Source organism: Moschus berezovskii, chromosome 10, assembly GCF_049115385.1.
Source record: "Moschus berezovskii isolate FMDL1 chromosome 10, NW_MosBer_1.0, whole genome shotgun sequence".
In the NCBI taxonomy this organism is placed as follows: Eukaryota; Metazoa; Chordata; class Mammalia; order Artiodactyla; family Moschidae; genus Moschus; species Moschus berezovskii.
The window spans coordinates 38,286,925-38,303,815 of record NC_142469.1 but is presented as its reverse complement, the minus strand read 5'-3'; the positions used below and the strand labels follow the sequence as shown (position 1 = coordinate 38,303,815).

Here is a 16,891-nt window from a genome sequence, read left to right as displayed (position 1 = left end):
ATTCCCTGGTGGTCCAGTGGTTAGGATTTGGTGTTCTCACTGCCAGGGGCCTGGGTTTGATCCCTGGTCAGGGAACTAATATCCCTTATAGACCAAAAAAAAAAAAAAGAACTAAAGAGCAAGGATGGCCAAGTGAGAATGGGGGCAAGATTTTTTGGTGGGGGGGAAAGTTGGTTACTATTTTTGAAACCTATCATTTTATGGCACTACAACTGTTCATGAGCAGTTAACAGCCAAAGTTAAATAAACTAGAATAAAAGTGATACACTTAAAAACAAAAGAACAAAAACAGAATAGCTTTAAAGCAGTAAAAAGGACAGTGTATCAGTTCATTTTCAATGAAGCTCTAGATGGCTCTGAACAGTAAATCACTTTAAAAATGATACTGACTCAGCAATTGCTGAGGGAAAAGAGGATGTGACAGAAGATGTGCTGTGCAGCTGTTATTTTAAAGAAGGGGTGAACAGGCAGAAAACCGTGTTTCAAGGCAGAGAGGTGAGTTTCATAAAGCACTGGTTCTTGACCTTTGTTCGACTCCAACACCTACTCCTGCTACGACTACTATTAGCAGTGCTACTGTCCAACCAGTACCTGTGACTCCAGCACCGCTGTTCCCAAGTGGCTCACCATAGCAGGGATTCTCAAGCAGGTGGGACGTATGAGAGATGTGAGTAATTAAAAATGGCACTACCTCAAAATATTCTGCATTCTTTGCCCTCCCCTTCCCCTCTCTCCAAATACAACTTATGGAAAAAAGTGGTCATATAGATGCAACTTATATATTTTTTTAAGTGCGACCTCTGATTTTTTTTGTAGCAGAACTGTTTTCCTAACTACTATATTAATATTAAATTAACTACCTAAAGAGAGTCCCTTGGACTGCAAGGAGATCCAACCAGTCCATTCTAAAGGATATCAGTCCTGGGTGTTCATTGGAAGGACTGATGCTAAAGCTGAAATTCCAATACTTTGGCCACCTCATGCGACGAGTTGACTCACTGGAAAAGACTCTTGATGCTGGGAAGGACTGGGGGTGGGAGGAGAAGGGGACGACAGAGGATGAGATGGCTGGATGGCATCACCGACTCGATGGACATGAGTTTGGGTGAACTCCGGGAGTTGGTGATGGACAGGGAGGCCTGGCGTGCTGTGATTCATGGGGTCGCGGAGAGTCGGACACGACTGAGCGACTGAACTGAACTGAAAGACAGTAACTTAGCAGAAGAAGGGCAATCTGGAAGGATGATCAATTTAAATCTAAGTTACTCTTGGAGGTATCTGTTTCTTGATTATAAAAATATTTTATTATGGTAATATGGTTTAAGTATTAATCTCTAAAACCACTGAACTTTGGTGCACATCTGGTGCACTATATCAGACCATAAGTGACCTCAAATATTATGTCTTAATGTCCATATCCTCAAAGCAATAAAATGAATTTAATTCACTTATTAAAAAATAAAACAGGGCAAGAAAGTATGAAATCTTTGCTAAGATTTCAAGATCTCAAAAGACTGCTAAAGGTACACAGAGCAACCTCTGAAATCTGCATATGATAGGATGGCAGGTCTACTTGAAAGGCACTACTGACAATGACCCTCTCCTCAGCAAAATCCACAACCGATTCCATGAAAACTGCAGAAACTGTTAAACAGGGAAACAATAACCTAAGACAAAGAAGTCAACTGTAACTGAAAACACACACACACAACCCCTATTTTCTAAAATCTTTAAATCAAAAGCTTCAAGGATGTTGAAAAAAACATGCTCACATTGTGATGGGCTAGCATTTCTTGTTTTGAGAAATAAAGCCACCTTCTAAGCCAGGACATGGAATCAGAATACATAATTATGATTTCTGAAAAAGAAAATGCATAATTTAATATAACTCTAAATACTCATTTAAAATATTTAAAGATGAAAAAACTGAGCATCACCTGCTCACAGAACAAACATTTCTCCAAAATTAAATTTTTAAAATCTGACATCAAAATATCAAAGTTTCCTTAAACCATTTAAAAAATGAATTAGATTTTGTTTCATTTTTGAAAATCTGTTTATCCTCAGTGTGTGTGTGTATACTCAGTTGTGTCCAACTTTTTGTGACCCTATGGACTGTAGCCTGCCAGGCTCTTCTGTCCTCAGTAAAAGCTCTCAGTTGAATAGGATGAATAGCAGAAGCTACTGAAGACCATCAAATGCAATGTCACTACCTGAATAAATAACCATCTTCTGGAAAGTACTACTGAATCACAAAATCAAGAGACATTTTCACATATGTAGATTAATGAATGATTAGCTTTATGTCAACATTTCCAACCTTTTCAAAAAGGATAAAAGAAATTAACAGTTCTTTCAGTGAAGAAGAGTCACAAAATCTCCCATATACAATTCTATGCTCATCAAAGATAAATTATACTATCTTTTTCATGACAGACAGGAAAAAGAAAGAATGCTAACTAACTACTAAGCAAGGAGAGAATGCATTTCTGATATTCATATCGATCTGGATTCGGTGGGCACTCTCAATCATCACAACTGATAGTAATGATTTCTGAGGAAATCTAATGTCAAAGAGCTCTGCATATCATTTATGACCCTATTTTTATCCACTTAAAAATGAAAGACCCATTCTCTTATTTACATTATCTAATTTAAAAATGCTCTTTATATAATAATGTTAATCTATCATGATTTCTAAATATTTTCAAAATGTGCTAATTTAATTTTCTGCAAAACATGGTAGGTTTTTTGGGAACTACTACTGCACTCACACCCACAACCAAGATGAGAGACTTAAGCGAATAATGGTCAGTCTTCACACACTTTCAAAAAGAAATCCAGACTTTGGGAAATGTGGTAAAGTACAGACACAACCTCAGTATTAGAAGTCACCTGAATAACCGTAGGGCACTCTGGAGGTATCTGTCTGTAATTTAAGGACTAACTGTAAACTGAGTTAGACATTGATACGATCTTGTTCATCCCATTTTCCTAAGAGCTTTGATCAAATTCCCCTAAATAGTTCATGCAGGCAAGGAATAGCACTGTGTGCAACAATGAAAACTGACCTGAAATAGTTCAAAATAATCAGGACTGGTGTTATACAAACCTGCAATGTGAAAGTAGATCTAAAAACTCAAATGTTAAAAGCTGAGCTAAAATATTCTTACGACAGAGCATCTTTGAGCTTCTCTTAAGTCTTAGGCTTCTTAACGAAAAGGCACAAGTAGACAGGTGTAATTAGATCCTGTTTCCTCCTCATAAAGATACCAGGAAGGTGGCTTTCAGGACCCCAAGAGACCTACATGTCAACCTACACACCTCTTCCTGCCCTCACCTCACCTCACTCTTTTCCTTCACACACACTCACTACCCCGTCACATAGGAAGCCCAGGTGCCCCAGTTGGCAGTTTTCACCGGTGCGTTAAATGAAGTCTGACGGCTGGAGCTGAATGCCACCCCCTCCACCAGGGCTCAAGGCTCACCTCTAGCTTGTGGTTGATCTGGGACACAGTCTGGGCTTTGTGGCAAAGCTGCGCAAAGCAGGAGCTCAGGCTGGTCATCTTCTGCCTCCCCTCATAAGTGATGTCCGCCTGGTCCGGATCAATCTCGCCCAGGAGCAGATCCACATCCACGAAGGCCTTGTCGAACTCCTTCTCCAGCACCTCCAGCCACCGGAACATAGATACCCCGCCAGGGGCGACCCCCACGGCGCAAGAGGCTCCCCCGGAGCCCCCTCCGGCCCCTGCCGGGCACGGACCGCCCGCCGACATGGCGCCGTCTAGGGCCTCCCCTGACTGCTGCTGACCCCGTCGTCCACCCCGCGAGAGGAACTGCTGGGACTGCGCGGAGCCCCGCGCACGCACGCTCCGTCGGTCCCTTCTCTTCCCCTCGCGTGGCTAACGCCGGCAACGCAGCCCCGGAGGGGCAAGAGCAGCAGAGCAGAGGCGGCGGCGGTGCCACACGGAAGACGCGGGCCGTCCCACCTCTCGGCCCGCCCCCGCCGCGCGTGCGTAGAAAGGACCTAGGCAGACGCAGCCCTGAGGGACGAAGTGGGCGGGGCTAGGGTGCGACCTTGGCCTATGAAAAGCCTCCGTTAGGGACCGGCCTGTCAACGGCCATATTGAGAACTGGCAAACTCCCGCTTGACTCCCCGAGACGTGGAGACGCATGGTGTCGGCTTCCAAGTTGGAAAGGCCCGGAGAAGAGAAGGGTGTCCATGTCGCAGAGAGAACAGGTTCCACCCCTTTGAGTTCATAGTGGGCAGGAACCGTTCTAAAGTCGTCCGACAAAGTTGCCGCGGTGACATTCTGTGGCAGGGAAGGAAGAGTGAGAAAGGGCCGTGTGAGCATGCGCAGTGGCCACGTTGTCCCTTTTCCAGTCCAGTTCCTGTTACTGGTGATGTGGGTGATGTGGGTGGGGTGGTTGGACACACTTGATCTTCTCGGTAAACCAGGCCTTAAATTCTGGATCGAAACTGCCTAGAACTGCAAGTTGAAGGACAGCGGCTCACCAGGTGTTGCTTAATTAAGAGGAGTCCTTTCCTCTTGTGATTAAAAGTCAGGCAGCGTTGGGTTCAAGTTTTAAGTCCTATCCCCTATTAGCTGTGCCGTCTTAATTGTACTTTTTAACCTCAAAGGCTCAGTTTCCAAATTTTATTTCGCTCAGTAATAAGGTAAAATGCGTAGCTTCAGTGCTTGGCACTTGATATTCCTTATTATCACACCACAGGTTATACATTTCCAAAGCAACTACCTAAAAAGAGTTCTTATTTTAAAAAAAAAAACTTGCATAGTGTTCCTACACATGACATTTCAGTGAAACAAAAGTATGAAGATTTACATATTCACAGGAAGATTGAATGCAGAGCCCTGTTGAGGCATTGGAGACACAAAAATGAATGAGACGTGACCCTTCCGTTAGCAGAGCACATAGCTACAATTTTAATGTGAATTTTGGGAGTGTTGAGCAGCTATTCTTTACCATTCCACTTACTCACTCTCAACCCCCTTCCAGCCCAGTCTTGAAAAGGAAGTCTCGAGAAAGTAGTCTGATATGGTAGGCTGATGAGAACTCTCTCATAGATTGCCTAAGGGAATATTTCACTGGCTAACTACAGACTCTCCCAGTTACTCTCCATCAAAGTCTGCACTGTGGGTCCCTCACTAATGCCAGTGAGGAATAAAAAATCATAGCTTTAGTTTGCCCTCCGGGTCAGGGCAGACTGTTCAACCTATCAGTCAATAAAGTTTTTTGGCTTCAACAAACTTGGCTGAGCAAAACTACTCAGATCCTTTCCTTGAGCTTAATTAGGCACATTCACACAAGTTTTACCCGGAAATAATGTAAAACTAAGATTTGCATTTCCCACCCCCCAACCTCTGCTCCCAAATTAACTTAATTTTTATCTGCAAAATTTGCAAGAACATCATTACTACAGCCACCAAGTTCCCAGCCACTTTCCCTATTCATAGTACAGTTAGCAATCCCACTTCCAGGAATTTAAAGTATAAAAATAATGTTAAGTTGGGGTTGAGGGACCACTTACACATGAAATCACAATAATAGCTTTTAGTTGTTGAATACATACTATGTGTTAAGTATTTTGTTATTTGCTTTGCTTCTTTGACTCACAAAATCCTGTGAGTTAGCTGTTGTCAGTTTTTTATAAATGAGTCGCAGAGAATTTAAGTATCTTGGTATATACCTAAAAATCCACTGAGGTGAGATTTCAATCTAGATGTCTTTTTCTCCAAAGTCTTAGCTGTTAATCATGGGGTATAGAAGGATGCAGAAATCCATCTCTTCATGTATAAGTTAAATAAGTTGGCAAATCAATCCCAAAGCTTTTTTTTTTTTAAATTCCTTCCCAGTTATAAGCCATATACAAACAGATTAACATGTAAGAAATATATAAGAACTATTTATCCCAAAAATTAAGTGTAATACTCATTTTCTATTTCTTTTTGTTGTTGTTTTTCAGTCACTAAGTCATATCTGACTCTTTTATGACCCCATGGACTGTAGCCCATCAGGCTCCTCTGTCCCTGGGATTTCCCAGGCAAGAATATGGAGTAGGTTGCCATTTCCTTCTCCAGGGGATCTTCCTGACCCAGGAATTGAACCCGTGTCTCCTGCACTGTCAGGCAGATTCTTTACCACTGCATCACTCAGGAAGCCCATTCTATTGCTTGGCACTTTCTTTAATTTATATAAACTACACCTGAAAATAAATTTAATTTTTTTTAAAAAATTCAGCTTCATATTGTATGGGTACAACCAAAATGAATTTTAAGTATTTATATGTATCCAGTGCTCTGATCCTTGGTGAATACCTCCATTTTCAGGACTGAAGAACCCGACTCTGCTTCTGTGTACAATTTTTACAACCACTCCAACAAGTCATACCGTTGTGACTCAGAACACTGTCATCCCATATTGTCCCTTTTCATTACCATGCTATGTAGCAGCTTCCTCATCCCTGTGTGCTGCTCCTTGGTGTTATGTGACTATTTCAAATGCTCATGAACACCCTTTTGGTAGACATTGTCTTTTGCCCACCTTGACTGGGGTTCTGTACTTTTGCAAGTCAAAGCCTACCACGGACGTGAAAGGCCTGGTTTGACGTTCTAGTGCTGCCATCTGTTGTCAGTGTGCCCTATCTGCATGTGTTGCTTTGTGTTGGTCTTTGGAATTGTATATAATCTCAATATTTGTGGGACTTTATTTCCTGGGATAATAAAATCTTCATACTTCTATTTGCAATTGCATTGGCAGAAAGTTCTAAAACCTGTTTCATGAATCATGTTTATGTGATAAAAAAATTTCTTACATAACTTATATGTGACAGTCTTGTGTTAAGAACTTATCCCTACAGAGTTTTACCATAAGATATCACCAAGAGTACAGTGGGGGACTGAGAAAACTGGGAAAAAAGGGAAGATGTTAAAGATTTCTTCAGTGGGTAGCGGTAATTAGCTGTGAGGTTAGTGTAGATTTCAACAGACAGATTCTTTAGCATTTGAGCCACCAGGGAAGCCCAAACGTTAATTAGCACATCATTAATTGCAAAGGCAGTGTAGTTGAATGGACTTAGAAACCTACCTTGAACTGTAGGGGGAGACTACCATTTTTTGAATGCTTCTGTGTGCCAGGCCCTGTACTAAGCTTCACAGGTTTCATTTATTCTCCAGTAATCCTACCAGGAAAAGAAAAAGGTATTAAGTACCATTGGTCACTGGAAACAGTTGTATGATGAATCAGGGGGGAAATCCATTAGCATTTTACTTGAGTAGTGGGAGGAAAGTGCATACGCATGTATTATTTCTATTTAGTCATATTTGCTAGTAATCTGAAACTTTGATACACATGCTGAAGAAGTTTGGGCATTCCAAAGTGACTTGTTAACCTCATCCTCCTGGTTATTTCTCTTTTATACACAAATGGAACAGCTGTTTGCCCTCTTGTTTTTTTTTTTTTTCCTCTTGTTTTTAAAACTTGAGAATTTTGGTGCAGTGATGTAGGATTAGCTCAGAAACCTCTTCCAAGAAGAACCTTCTTTTTTTTCTCATGTGGGGCTGTGGATGTGTTCCCTGTCTGGTTTTCTGCAAATACCTGTTAACAGCATTTCCGTTCCGTTCCGTTCCGTCGCTCAGTCGTGTCCGACTCTTTGCGACCCCGTGGACTGTAGCCTACCAGGCTTCTCCGTCCATGGGATTCTCCAGGCAAGAATACTGGAGTGGGTTACCGTTTCCTTCTCCAGGGGATCTTCCCGACCCAGGGATCGAACCCGGGTCTCCCGCATTGGAGGCAGATGCTTTAACCTCTGAGCCACCAGGGAAGCCCGTTAACAGCATTTACCATACATTTTTTGGCAACAATAATGGTATCTTGCTTATTTTTGAATCCCAGATCCTAACACAGGGCCTTGAATCTAGTAGGAATGCTGAAAATATGTGATCAGTTCAAAAATTAAGACGTTACAATGGTCTACTTTGAAAATTCTAAATACAGTCACGTTTTAAGACATACCTTTGACACCTGCTAGAGAGTAAAACTAAATATATTTTCATATTAGCTCAACAGTTAGGAATATCTATAAAATATATGTTCCTTTAAAATCCAAGGAATATTTTTCCCAACCGAAAGAGAAAAGTTCATTTAACAGTGATGGATGATTTCACTAATAAACCCAGTATAATTTAGGCTTCAAGAATTATTTTACTTACTCTATAGTTTAAATTTTGGAGAAGGCAATGGCAACCCGCTCCAGTACTCTTGCCTGGAAAGTCCCATGAATGGAGGAGCCTGGTAGGCTGCAGTTCATGGGGCCACTTCGAGTCAGACACAACTGAGCGACTATAGTTTAAATTTGTAAGATACTAATTTTGCATGGTGTACCCAAATCTAAAACAAAACAGCAAAAAGTAATTTTAAAAATTCCTATTTTTAATGTTGTCATACTACCCAAAACAACCTAAAGATTTAATGTGATCCCTATGAAATTACCCACGACATTTTTCATATAACTAGAACAAATAATTTGATAATTTATATGGAACCATGAAAGACCTGTTATTGCCAAAGCAATCCTGAGGAAAAAGAACAAAGCAGGAGGCACAATCATCCCAGATGTCAGACAATACTACAAAGCTACAGAAATCAAAACAGTGTGGTGTCTGCACGAAAACAGAAATATGGATCAATGGAACAGAATAGAGAACCCAGAAATAAACGCACACACCTATGGTAAATTAATCTTCAACAAAGGAGGAAAGAATACACAAGGGGGAAAAGACAGTCTCTTCAGCAAGCGGCATTGGGAAAGTTGCACAGCCAGATGCCAATCAATGAAATTAGAACATACCCTCACACCACACACCAAAATAAACTCAAAATGGCTTAAATACTTCAATATAAGACATGACCTCATAAAACTCCTAGAATAGAACATAAGCAAAACATCCTCTGATATAAATTTTAGCAATGTTTTCTTAGGTCAGTCTCCTAAGGCAATAGAAATAAAAGAACATGTAAAAAAAATGAGACTGAATCAAACTTAGAAGCTTTTGCACAGCAAAAAAAAACGGTTAAGTGAAACAAAACAACAACTGACAGACTGGGAGAAACTACTTGCAAATGATGCAAATGACAAGGGATTAATTTTCAAAATTCGCAAATAGCTCATACAATTCAATAACCAAAAAACAGTTCAATAAAAAAATGACTCAGTTCAGTTCAGACGCTCAGTCGTGTCTGACACTTTGTGACCCCATGGACTGCGGCACACCAGGCTTCCCTGTCCATCACCACCTCCCGAAGCTTGCTCAAACTCATGTCCACCAAGTTGGTGATGCCATCCAAACTAAATAGATGCCATCTATTTAGACTGGAAGATCTAAATAGACATTTCTCCAAAGAAGACATACAGATACCAATAGGCACGTGAAAAGATGCTCATCATTGCTAATTAATAGAGTAATGAAAATCAAAGCTACAATCAGGTACCACCTCACGTGAATCAGAATAGCCATCATTAAAAACTCTATAATAATAAATGATGGAGAGGGTGTGGAGAAAAGGGAACCCACTTACACTGTTGGAAATGTAAATTGGTGCAGCCACTATGCAAAATAGTATAGAGGCTTCTTAAAAAACTAAAAATAGAGCTGCCATATGACCAGCAATCCCACTCCTGGGTATATAGCCAGACAAAACTATTACTTGAAAAGATACATGTACCCTTATTTTCATAGTAGCACTATTTATAATACAATAGCCAAGGCATGGAAATAACCTAAACGTCCATCTACAGATAAATGAAGAAAGAAGATGTGATACATATATCAAATATATATATATATATATATATATATAGACACACACACACACACATACATGGCTTCCCAGGTGGCACTAGTGGTAAAGAACCTGCCTGCCAATGCCAATGCAGCAGATGTAAAAGACACAGTTTCAATCACTGGGTCAGGAAGATCCCCTGGAGAAGGAAAAGGCAACCCACTCCAGTATTCTTGCCTGGAAAACCCCACAGACAGAGAAGCCTGGTGGGATCCAGTCCATAGAGTTGTAAAGAGTCAGACATGAATGAAGCGACTCGGCACACATGCACGTACACATACGTACGGTGGCATACTACTTCTCCATGAAAAGAATGAAGTAGTGCCATTTATAGCAACATGGATGGACCTAGGGATTATCATATTAAGTGAAGTAAGTCAGAGAAAGATAAATACCATATATTACTTACGTGTGGAATCTAAAAATAAATGATACAAATGAACATACCTACGAAACAGAAGCAGACCTACAGACATAGAGAACAGTCTTGTGGTTGCCAAGGGCGAAGGGAAATGGAGGAGGGAAGGGTTGGGAGTTTGGGATTAGCAGATGCAAACTATTATTTATAGGATGAATAAATAACAAGCTCTTACTGTAGAGCACAGGGAATTATATTTAATATCCTATGCTAAGCCCTAATGGAAAAGGATATGAAAAAGAACATGTGTAGGTATAACTGAATCACTTTGTTGTACAGCAGAAATTAACACAACATTGTAAATTAACTATATTTCAATAAAGTTTACAAAAATCCATATTACTATATTTGTATTCCCTTATATGCTCAAAGACTCACTCTAGTTGCTTTCCCACTGTTACCTGATCTACATTCATCGTTTACCCTCTCCCACAGCTCCAGGTTTGGGTGAGCACTATTTAAAACCACCATTTATCAGCAATGCTATCAGAGTCTACTAATCATTGATCCTTCCTCATTCATCCACTGTCAACTTACTGTTTACATCTCAGACTGTCAGACTTTACAGATCAAACACACTACCCCCTCATCAGCCTGTCATTTATATTTCTTTTGGATTAGTTCTAAAAGGGACCCAAAACAATTGGATTCTGAACACCATTTAACATTAATTATCTTTTCTTTTAATGTATATTTAAAAGTACACACTTTTAAAAAAATGATCTCATTAGAATTTTTATAGCCTTCTAAATGAGCAAGTCAAATAGGTATAGGAAACAATTACACAAAAAGCCATGTCACAACCATTGTTAAAAGTATAATTTGTTTGACCCTCAGGTGGTTGCAACTCACTCAAAACTCATTTGACTTTTGTGGTCATGATGAGCAAGAGTGAGGGTGAAAAGACTTCTAGTGTGGATATTTGTCACTAACAATGGGGGCTGTCCGTATTTGAACCCCAGGACTTCCCTGGTGGCTCAGATGGTAAAGAATCTGCTTACAATGCAGATCAAACCCAGGTTTGATGCCTGGGTTGGGAAGATCCCCTGGAGAAGGGAATGGCAACCCACTCCAGTATTCTTGCCTGAAGAATTCCATGGATGGAGGAGCCTGGTGGGCTACAATCCATGTGGTCACGAAGAGTCAGACACGACTGAGTGACTAACACTTTCCTTTGGTTAGGGAATTGTCTCCTTATGTGACTAGAATACTGGAAATTTAGTCCTCCTTCCATAATGAACTGAAAACATCAGATAACACTTTCCCAGCTCTGTGACAGCTAGAGCTCACACATATGAACCAGGTTCACCTAACCAAAAAATCATCCACCTGAAATTTTTAACATGCAGATTGTGAGGCAGGGATTGAGAGAATTCTTGCTGATAGGGAGTAGAGATAAGGTGAGGGTAGCAGCATCCTTTTTCAGTAGCCACAGCGTCAGCAAGCATATCCAATTTCCAGCTCAGTGGTGGAAGCAAGGACATCTATGTTGTGTGGACACTACACTGAAGTGTGTGGTTCTGGCTGAATACATGCATGCATGCGAACTCGTTTCAGTTGTATCTGACTTTTGCGACCCAGTGCCATGCCCTCCTCCAAGGGATCTTCCTGACCCAGGGATTGAACTTGGGTCTCTTGCATCTCCTGCTTTGGCAGGCGGGTTCCTTACCACTAGTGCTACCTGGGAAGCCCTCTGGGTATGTAGCTTTCCTTTAGTCTTGTCCACTTTAAAATCTGGTTCTCCAGGTTTTCCCACAATTCTGTGTGCTACACAACTTCCTTTCAATAATTCCTTTTCTTCTTAAATTGGTCAGAATTTGTTTCCATTCCTTGCAACTAATAACACAAACAGATACAACCATTTCTTTCTTTTCTTTGGCCACATGTGGCTTTTGGAATTTTAGTTCCCCAACCAGTGGTGGAACCCGTGCCCCCTGCAGTGAAATCACAGAGTTCTAACCACTGGACTGCCAAGGAATTCCCACAACTGTCATTTATTGAGACCCTCTTTTTGCCATTTCAAAGCCTAGGCAGAGAAAAAAAAAATGGAAAAAAAGGTTTGTTTTGGAGATAGGACTAAAGTTTCTTTTTTCCTCCTCCTTGCTTCTTTTTCCAAATTTTCTTTTACTGAGCATTGCTTTGCTATTCGAAAATTCTAAAAATTAAAAAAAATTCTATTCTAAAAATTATATTACTGGACAAAATAAATAAATAATAAAGCTTCTTGAAAATCAGAATATTGACAGAAATTTCTTATCACTTCCTGTCTCTGATAGTAAAAGAAAACAAAGGACAAACAATTAGAAAAGAGGAGTAGAAAAAGTCTTTTGGGAAAAGCACACAAAATCCTTACTCTGGAAATAGAATGAATTGATTATTAGAGCCAAGAAACTTTTGACTTTGAAATGACAATTGTAGCAAAGTAAGGTGAAGAGGAGAAGGCAATGGCAAGCCACTCCAGTACTCTTGCCTAGAAAATCCCATGGATGGAGGACCCTGGTGGGCTGCAGTCCATGGGGGTCACACAGAGTCAGACACAACTGAAGTGACTTAGCAGCAGCAGCAACGTTGAAGAGGAGATCAGAGATTTTCAATATTAGAAAGGGTTTCTAAGAGCAATCTGCTGAAGCCACATGGGGAAATTTAGGTCTTCCATATTGGGGGAAAGAGTTTCTCCATATAATCTTTTGCTTAAAATGCTTTCAAATTCCTTCAGCAGGGATGAACAGAGCAAGACAAGAAGTCACAACTATGGGGCCCCCAGGACATAGGAAGCTTTCCCTCACTGGTAGGAATTCACGACCAAGTTCCTCTGAAGAAACTGAAGAACTTTTTTTCCATTATTACAAACAAACAAAGATAACAGACCTAGAGTGACATTTTATTTTCATCTGAGTCAGTAACATTTTTGAACAACAAAAATATTTTCTATACGTGATATGAGGGTGATCAAGTGACAGATGAATCAAACAAGTTACCTGTGGCTCTAACATCTCTCCATTGTACCCCCACTGTTTCACTAGCAATACAATACTGAAACAACAATAATAAACAGAAAACCTGGCTATTTTCCCATACTGGTTAATGTGAGGGGAAAACACCTGCCCATTGCAGTCCCACAAAAATGGTTTTAATACAGGGTCACAGAAAATTCAATGGTTTTATAGCCCACTATAAAACAGCTCTTTGTCTTTCCCCCCAAATTCCCGAGTGTCACATTTAACAAAACAAGGAAACTACAGATAATAGAGGTGTTTGCAGATTAGCCTTTCAAGCCATAAATAACATAGGGTTTTGCTCACCTACAAATATTAAGGCAGCTTATCAATGTTTAAGTGCCTTCCTCTTTGTAGCAGTCGCTAACATTTTAACCCAGGCAAATTGGGAAGTTTTACTCTCCTGTCTTCTTACATTGACAGAGTACACATCCATAAGGGTCTATGATCAGATTTCACGGTATAAAAAGTGAGACATCGCCTGAACACGCGCCTGCTACGTGAGAGGCCCTGTTTTGGGAGATGGGTCTGCTCTGTGCTCTCCTTGCTCTGCTCTCTCTCGGCTACAGCTTCGATCCTCACTGTCCTGGACGATGCAGCTGTGACTCAGAGCAGTTGGTGCAATGCTACAAGCTAATGGAGGTGCCATCGGGCATTCCTTCCACCACCAGGAGGCTCTACATCAGCCACAGCAAAATTCAACACCTTCAGGTAATCACTCACTCTCCTGCAACTTTATTTTGTGAGACAGGGTGAAGGGGTGACTGTGGGGTTGTTAAACTTAATGTAAATAATTGAAACTTAAAAGCGATGATTATGAAATTGTGTCGCTGTACTAGCTACCTGTTTGCTCTGTGTACTGAGATGGGTATATGCCCCTGGATATTTCATTTTAGGGAAAGAGTGCCCCCCCATAATAAAATAATATTTTGTTTTAGTTTTTTAAAATTTTAATTATGTTGTTGCAGAGTAAAAGTAGAGTAATGATTCTTAACAAAAAGAGTTTGAGAGCATATGTCTCCTTCATGTCCCCATTTTAAAAAGAATTTGTTTTGGGGAAAATACCTACTTTTGTTTATGCCATAGAAGGCAGATGATACTTATAACATTATAAGGCTATCAAGATAAACACAGCATGTGAGAATTATTCATACAAATCCTACAAACCAGCCGGGCATTAATGTCTTTATGGAAACTTATACAGAAAAAATACACATTTTTGTTTTGCCACATTACTGAAATTCTCATTCTGTGTGCTTTTATTTTTTAATTTATTTATTTTTAGTTGATCTATGTGCTTTTAATTATGGCTTTTATTTTCATGCTTTCCTATTCAGAGGGCACTTGAAAAGAGTGCTATAGATCTGTCTGACTTGTATAACATAAAGAAACTTGTTTTTGACCTTTGGTATTTTGAAAGGTATCAAGAGACTAGAGTTCTCATTTTAGTTTTCTCACTAGAGATACCATTACGTTAGACATGCAGTTAAAAAAAAATCCCTGGACTTTATTTGTTACTTTTATGACAATAAAAGAAGAAGAGAAGGCTGCATTAGATTGAGGATCCCAGGAATTTTCTAGAGGGAAATTCTATGACTCTCTGGTCACTGCTTCCCCCTCATCAATCCAAACCTTAAGATAAGGAAATACCTGTCTATGATCCAGGTGCAGAGAGTCAGCAGGTGAATGTACTTTTCCTTCTAACAGAGACACCTCCCTATCCCCCTGTTTTATTTGGCCAAGAAATTTTAATGTAGGTGCACGCAAGCACTGGGAGTTTGAAATACGTGGCATGGTATCTATGTCGAGGTTCAACGCGCACCACTGCCTAGTCGTCACCTGTTTACTTTCCTCTTCTAATCCAGTCGTGCCTGATGCCTGTCAGGTCTCAGCATTCAAGCAAGACACCTGGTTAAAGGGCAAAATGCTTAAATATTTGTCCTGAGGACTTGAGATACTGAGAGGTAGAGTGTCAACTAAGCCGGGTAATGATCCCCCACTGTTGCTCTGCAGTCAATAAGATGAAATTATGTCTCTCGTCAAATTCACTTACTGATTGACTTCATTTGTCATTGGTTTAGGTTCATTGAACAGCAATATTGATTGGCTTAGGTTCATTGAATATCAATATTGCCACTTACCTGACTTTAACCTAGTTAATTATCTCTAGGGAGGACTGTTTGGTGAAGCAAGTAGAAAGTTCTGAGCAATAATACTTCTCTTTTCCCTTTTAAAAATCCTTAGGCTTTAAATGACCATATTTTACTTGCATTTAGCGAATGCAATGTTATTCTGTTTATCTGGTTTGAACTATAGAATTGGGTGCCTGTATTTTAAAGAAAAAGACTTAAAAAGGATACAGATGAATAACAATAGAAACTATATATACATGTATACACACATATACGTACATACACACACACACATAGCATGTATATGTATGCATGCATAGCATGTTTATATATACGTATATGATATATGTGTATGTGTATATATACCACAGTTTTAAATATTTCTACTACTTGTTCATATGATTCCATTGTCTTTGGGTCTGTGGATGCTATGGTTGAGACTGCAGATAAAAGATGAAAAATTCAGTTCCAGGAGTTTCTTGGTGGCCTAGTGGTTAGGATTCTAGGCTCTCAACTGATGTGGCCCAGGCTTAATCCCTAGTCGGGGAACAAAGATCCTATAAGCCACACAGCACAGTCAATAAAAGAAAAAGTATTAAAAATTCACAGTTCCTGCCCTTGAGAAAAGAGGGACTTTATTCGTCCATTTATCTGTAAAAATCCCTACTTCTTTGAGGTGCACACCATCAGACAATAACTCTGTTTGTTCCTCTGTGAGTCTTATACTGTGCCCCTGTCTCTTTCATCATAAGTCTCCTTCCTCTCCATCCTAAGTGCTGCATCTTTTGGGGTGCCTTTAGTGTTCAATATCCTAGTCCCACACTTCCTTGAACTCATAAAAATTATCTATCTACATTTCTAGTTCTCCACAGCTGTCTGCTCTCTTGTTTATATCATAATCCTTATTATACCTGAAATTTCTCTAATCAAAAATCTTGAATTCCCATATGCACTCTATCATTATCTCCTTTCCATTCAGATGCCATATGCTGCACTTATCATTCTACTCCAAGGAGACTTCTAATCCTAGATCGACCCACATTCTCTCAGATAATCAGTTCATTTCTTATCTTGTTTCCCTACCCCTTCCCCTTTTGCATCCCACAATTAAGTATCTCAACACTTATTCAGCAAAGCCTCAGTCTCTATTTAGCATGATCACTTTCCTTTGTTTCTCGTAAACCTGGACAGCTGGTGCTGCTGAAGAAGATCATATCTGGTGTCATACCCAAGATAACTTTTACCAAACACAAGGTCACGACAACGCATGCCTGTATTTTCTTCTAAGAGTTTTACAGGTTTAGCTCTAACATATAAAGGACAAATAGAAATGTCTTTGGGGTTCCCCAGTGACTCAGTGGTAAAGAACCTGTCTGCAATGCAAGAACCACAGGAGATGCAGGTTCAATTCCTGGGATGGGAAGATCCCTGGAGGAGGGCATGGCAACCCACTCCAGTATTCTTGCCTGGAGAATTCTGTGGAC

General features: G+C 40.1%; 2 protein-coding genes across 3 annotated transcripts in view; one reads left to right on the top strand and one right to left on the bottom strand.

Annotated features, from left to right (window-relative positions):
* The window catches only part of GOPC (golgi associated PDZ and coiled-coil motif containing), a 40,401-nt gene extending 36,407 nt beyond the window's left edge, over window positions 1–3,994 (bottom strand). For both annotated transcript variants that reach the window (XM_055433872.2, XM_055433873.2), the window contains exon 1: window positions 3,489–3,994. In XM_055433872.2, the coding sequence (XP_055289847.1) occupies window positions 3,489–3,776 (288 nt within the window). In that variant the 5' untranslated portion in view covers window positions 3,777–3,994. The remainder of the gene's footprint in view (window positions 1–3,488) is intronic.
* Window positions 3,995–4,161: 167 nt separating this feature from the next.
* LOC129561248 (nephrocan-like) overlaps window positions 4,162–16,891 on the top strand; it is a 33,155-nt gene continuing 20,425 nt past the window's right edge. Inside the window, exons 1-2 of the mRNA XM_055433761.2 lie at window positions 4,162–4,424; window positions 13,845–13,986. Of these exons, the coding sequence (XP_055289736.2) occupies window positions 4,354–4,424; window positions 13,845–13,986 (213 nt within the window). The 5' untranslated portion in view covers window positions 4,162–4,353. The remainder of the gene's footprint in view (window positions 4,425–13,844; window positions 13,987–16,891) is intronic.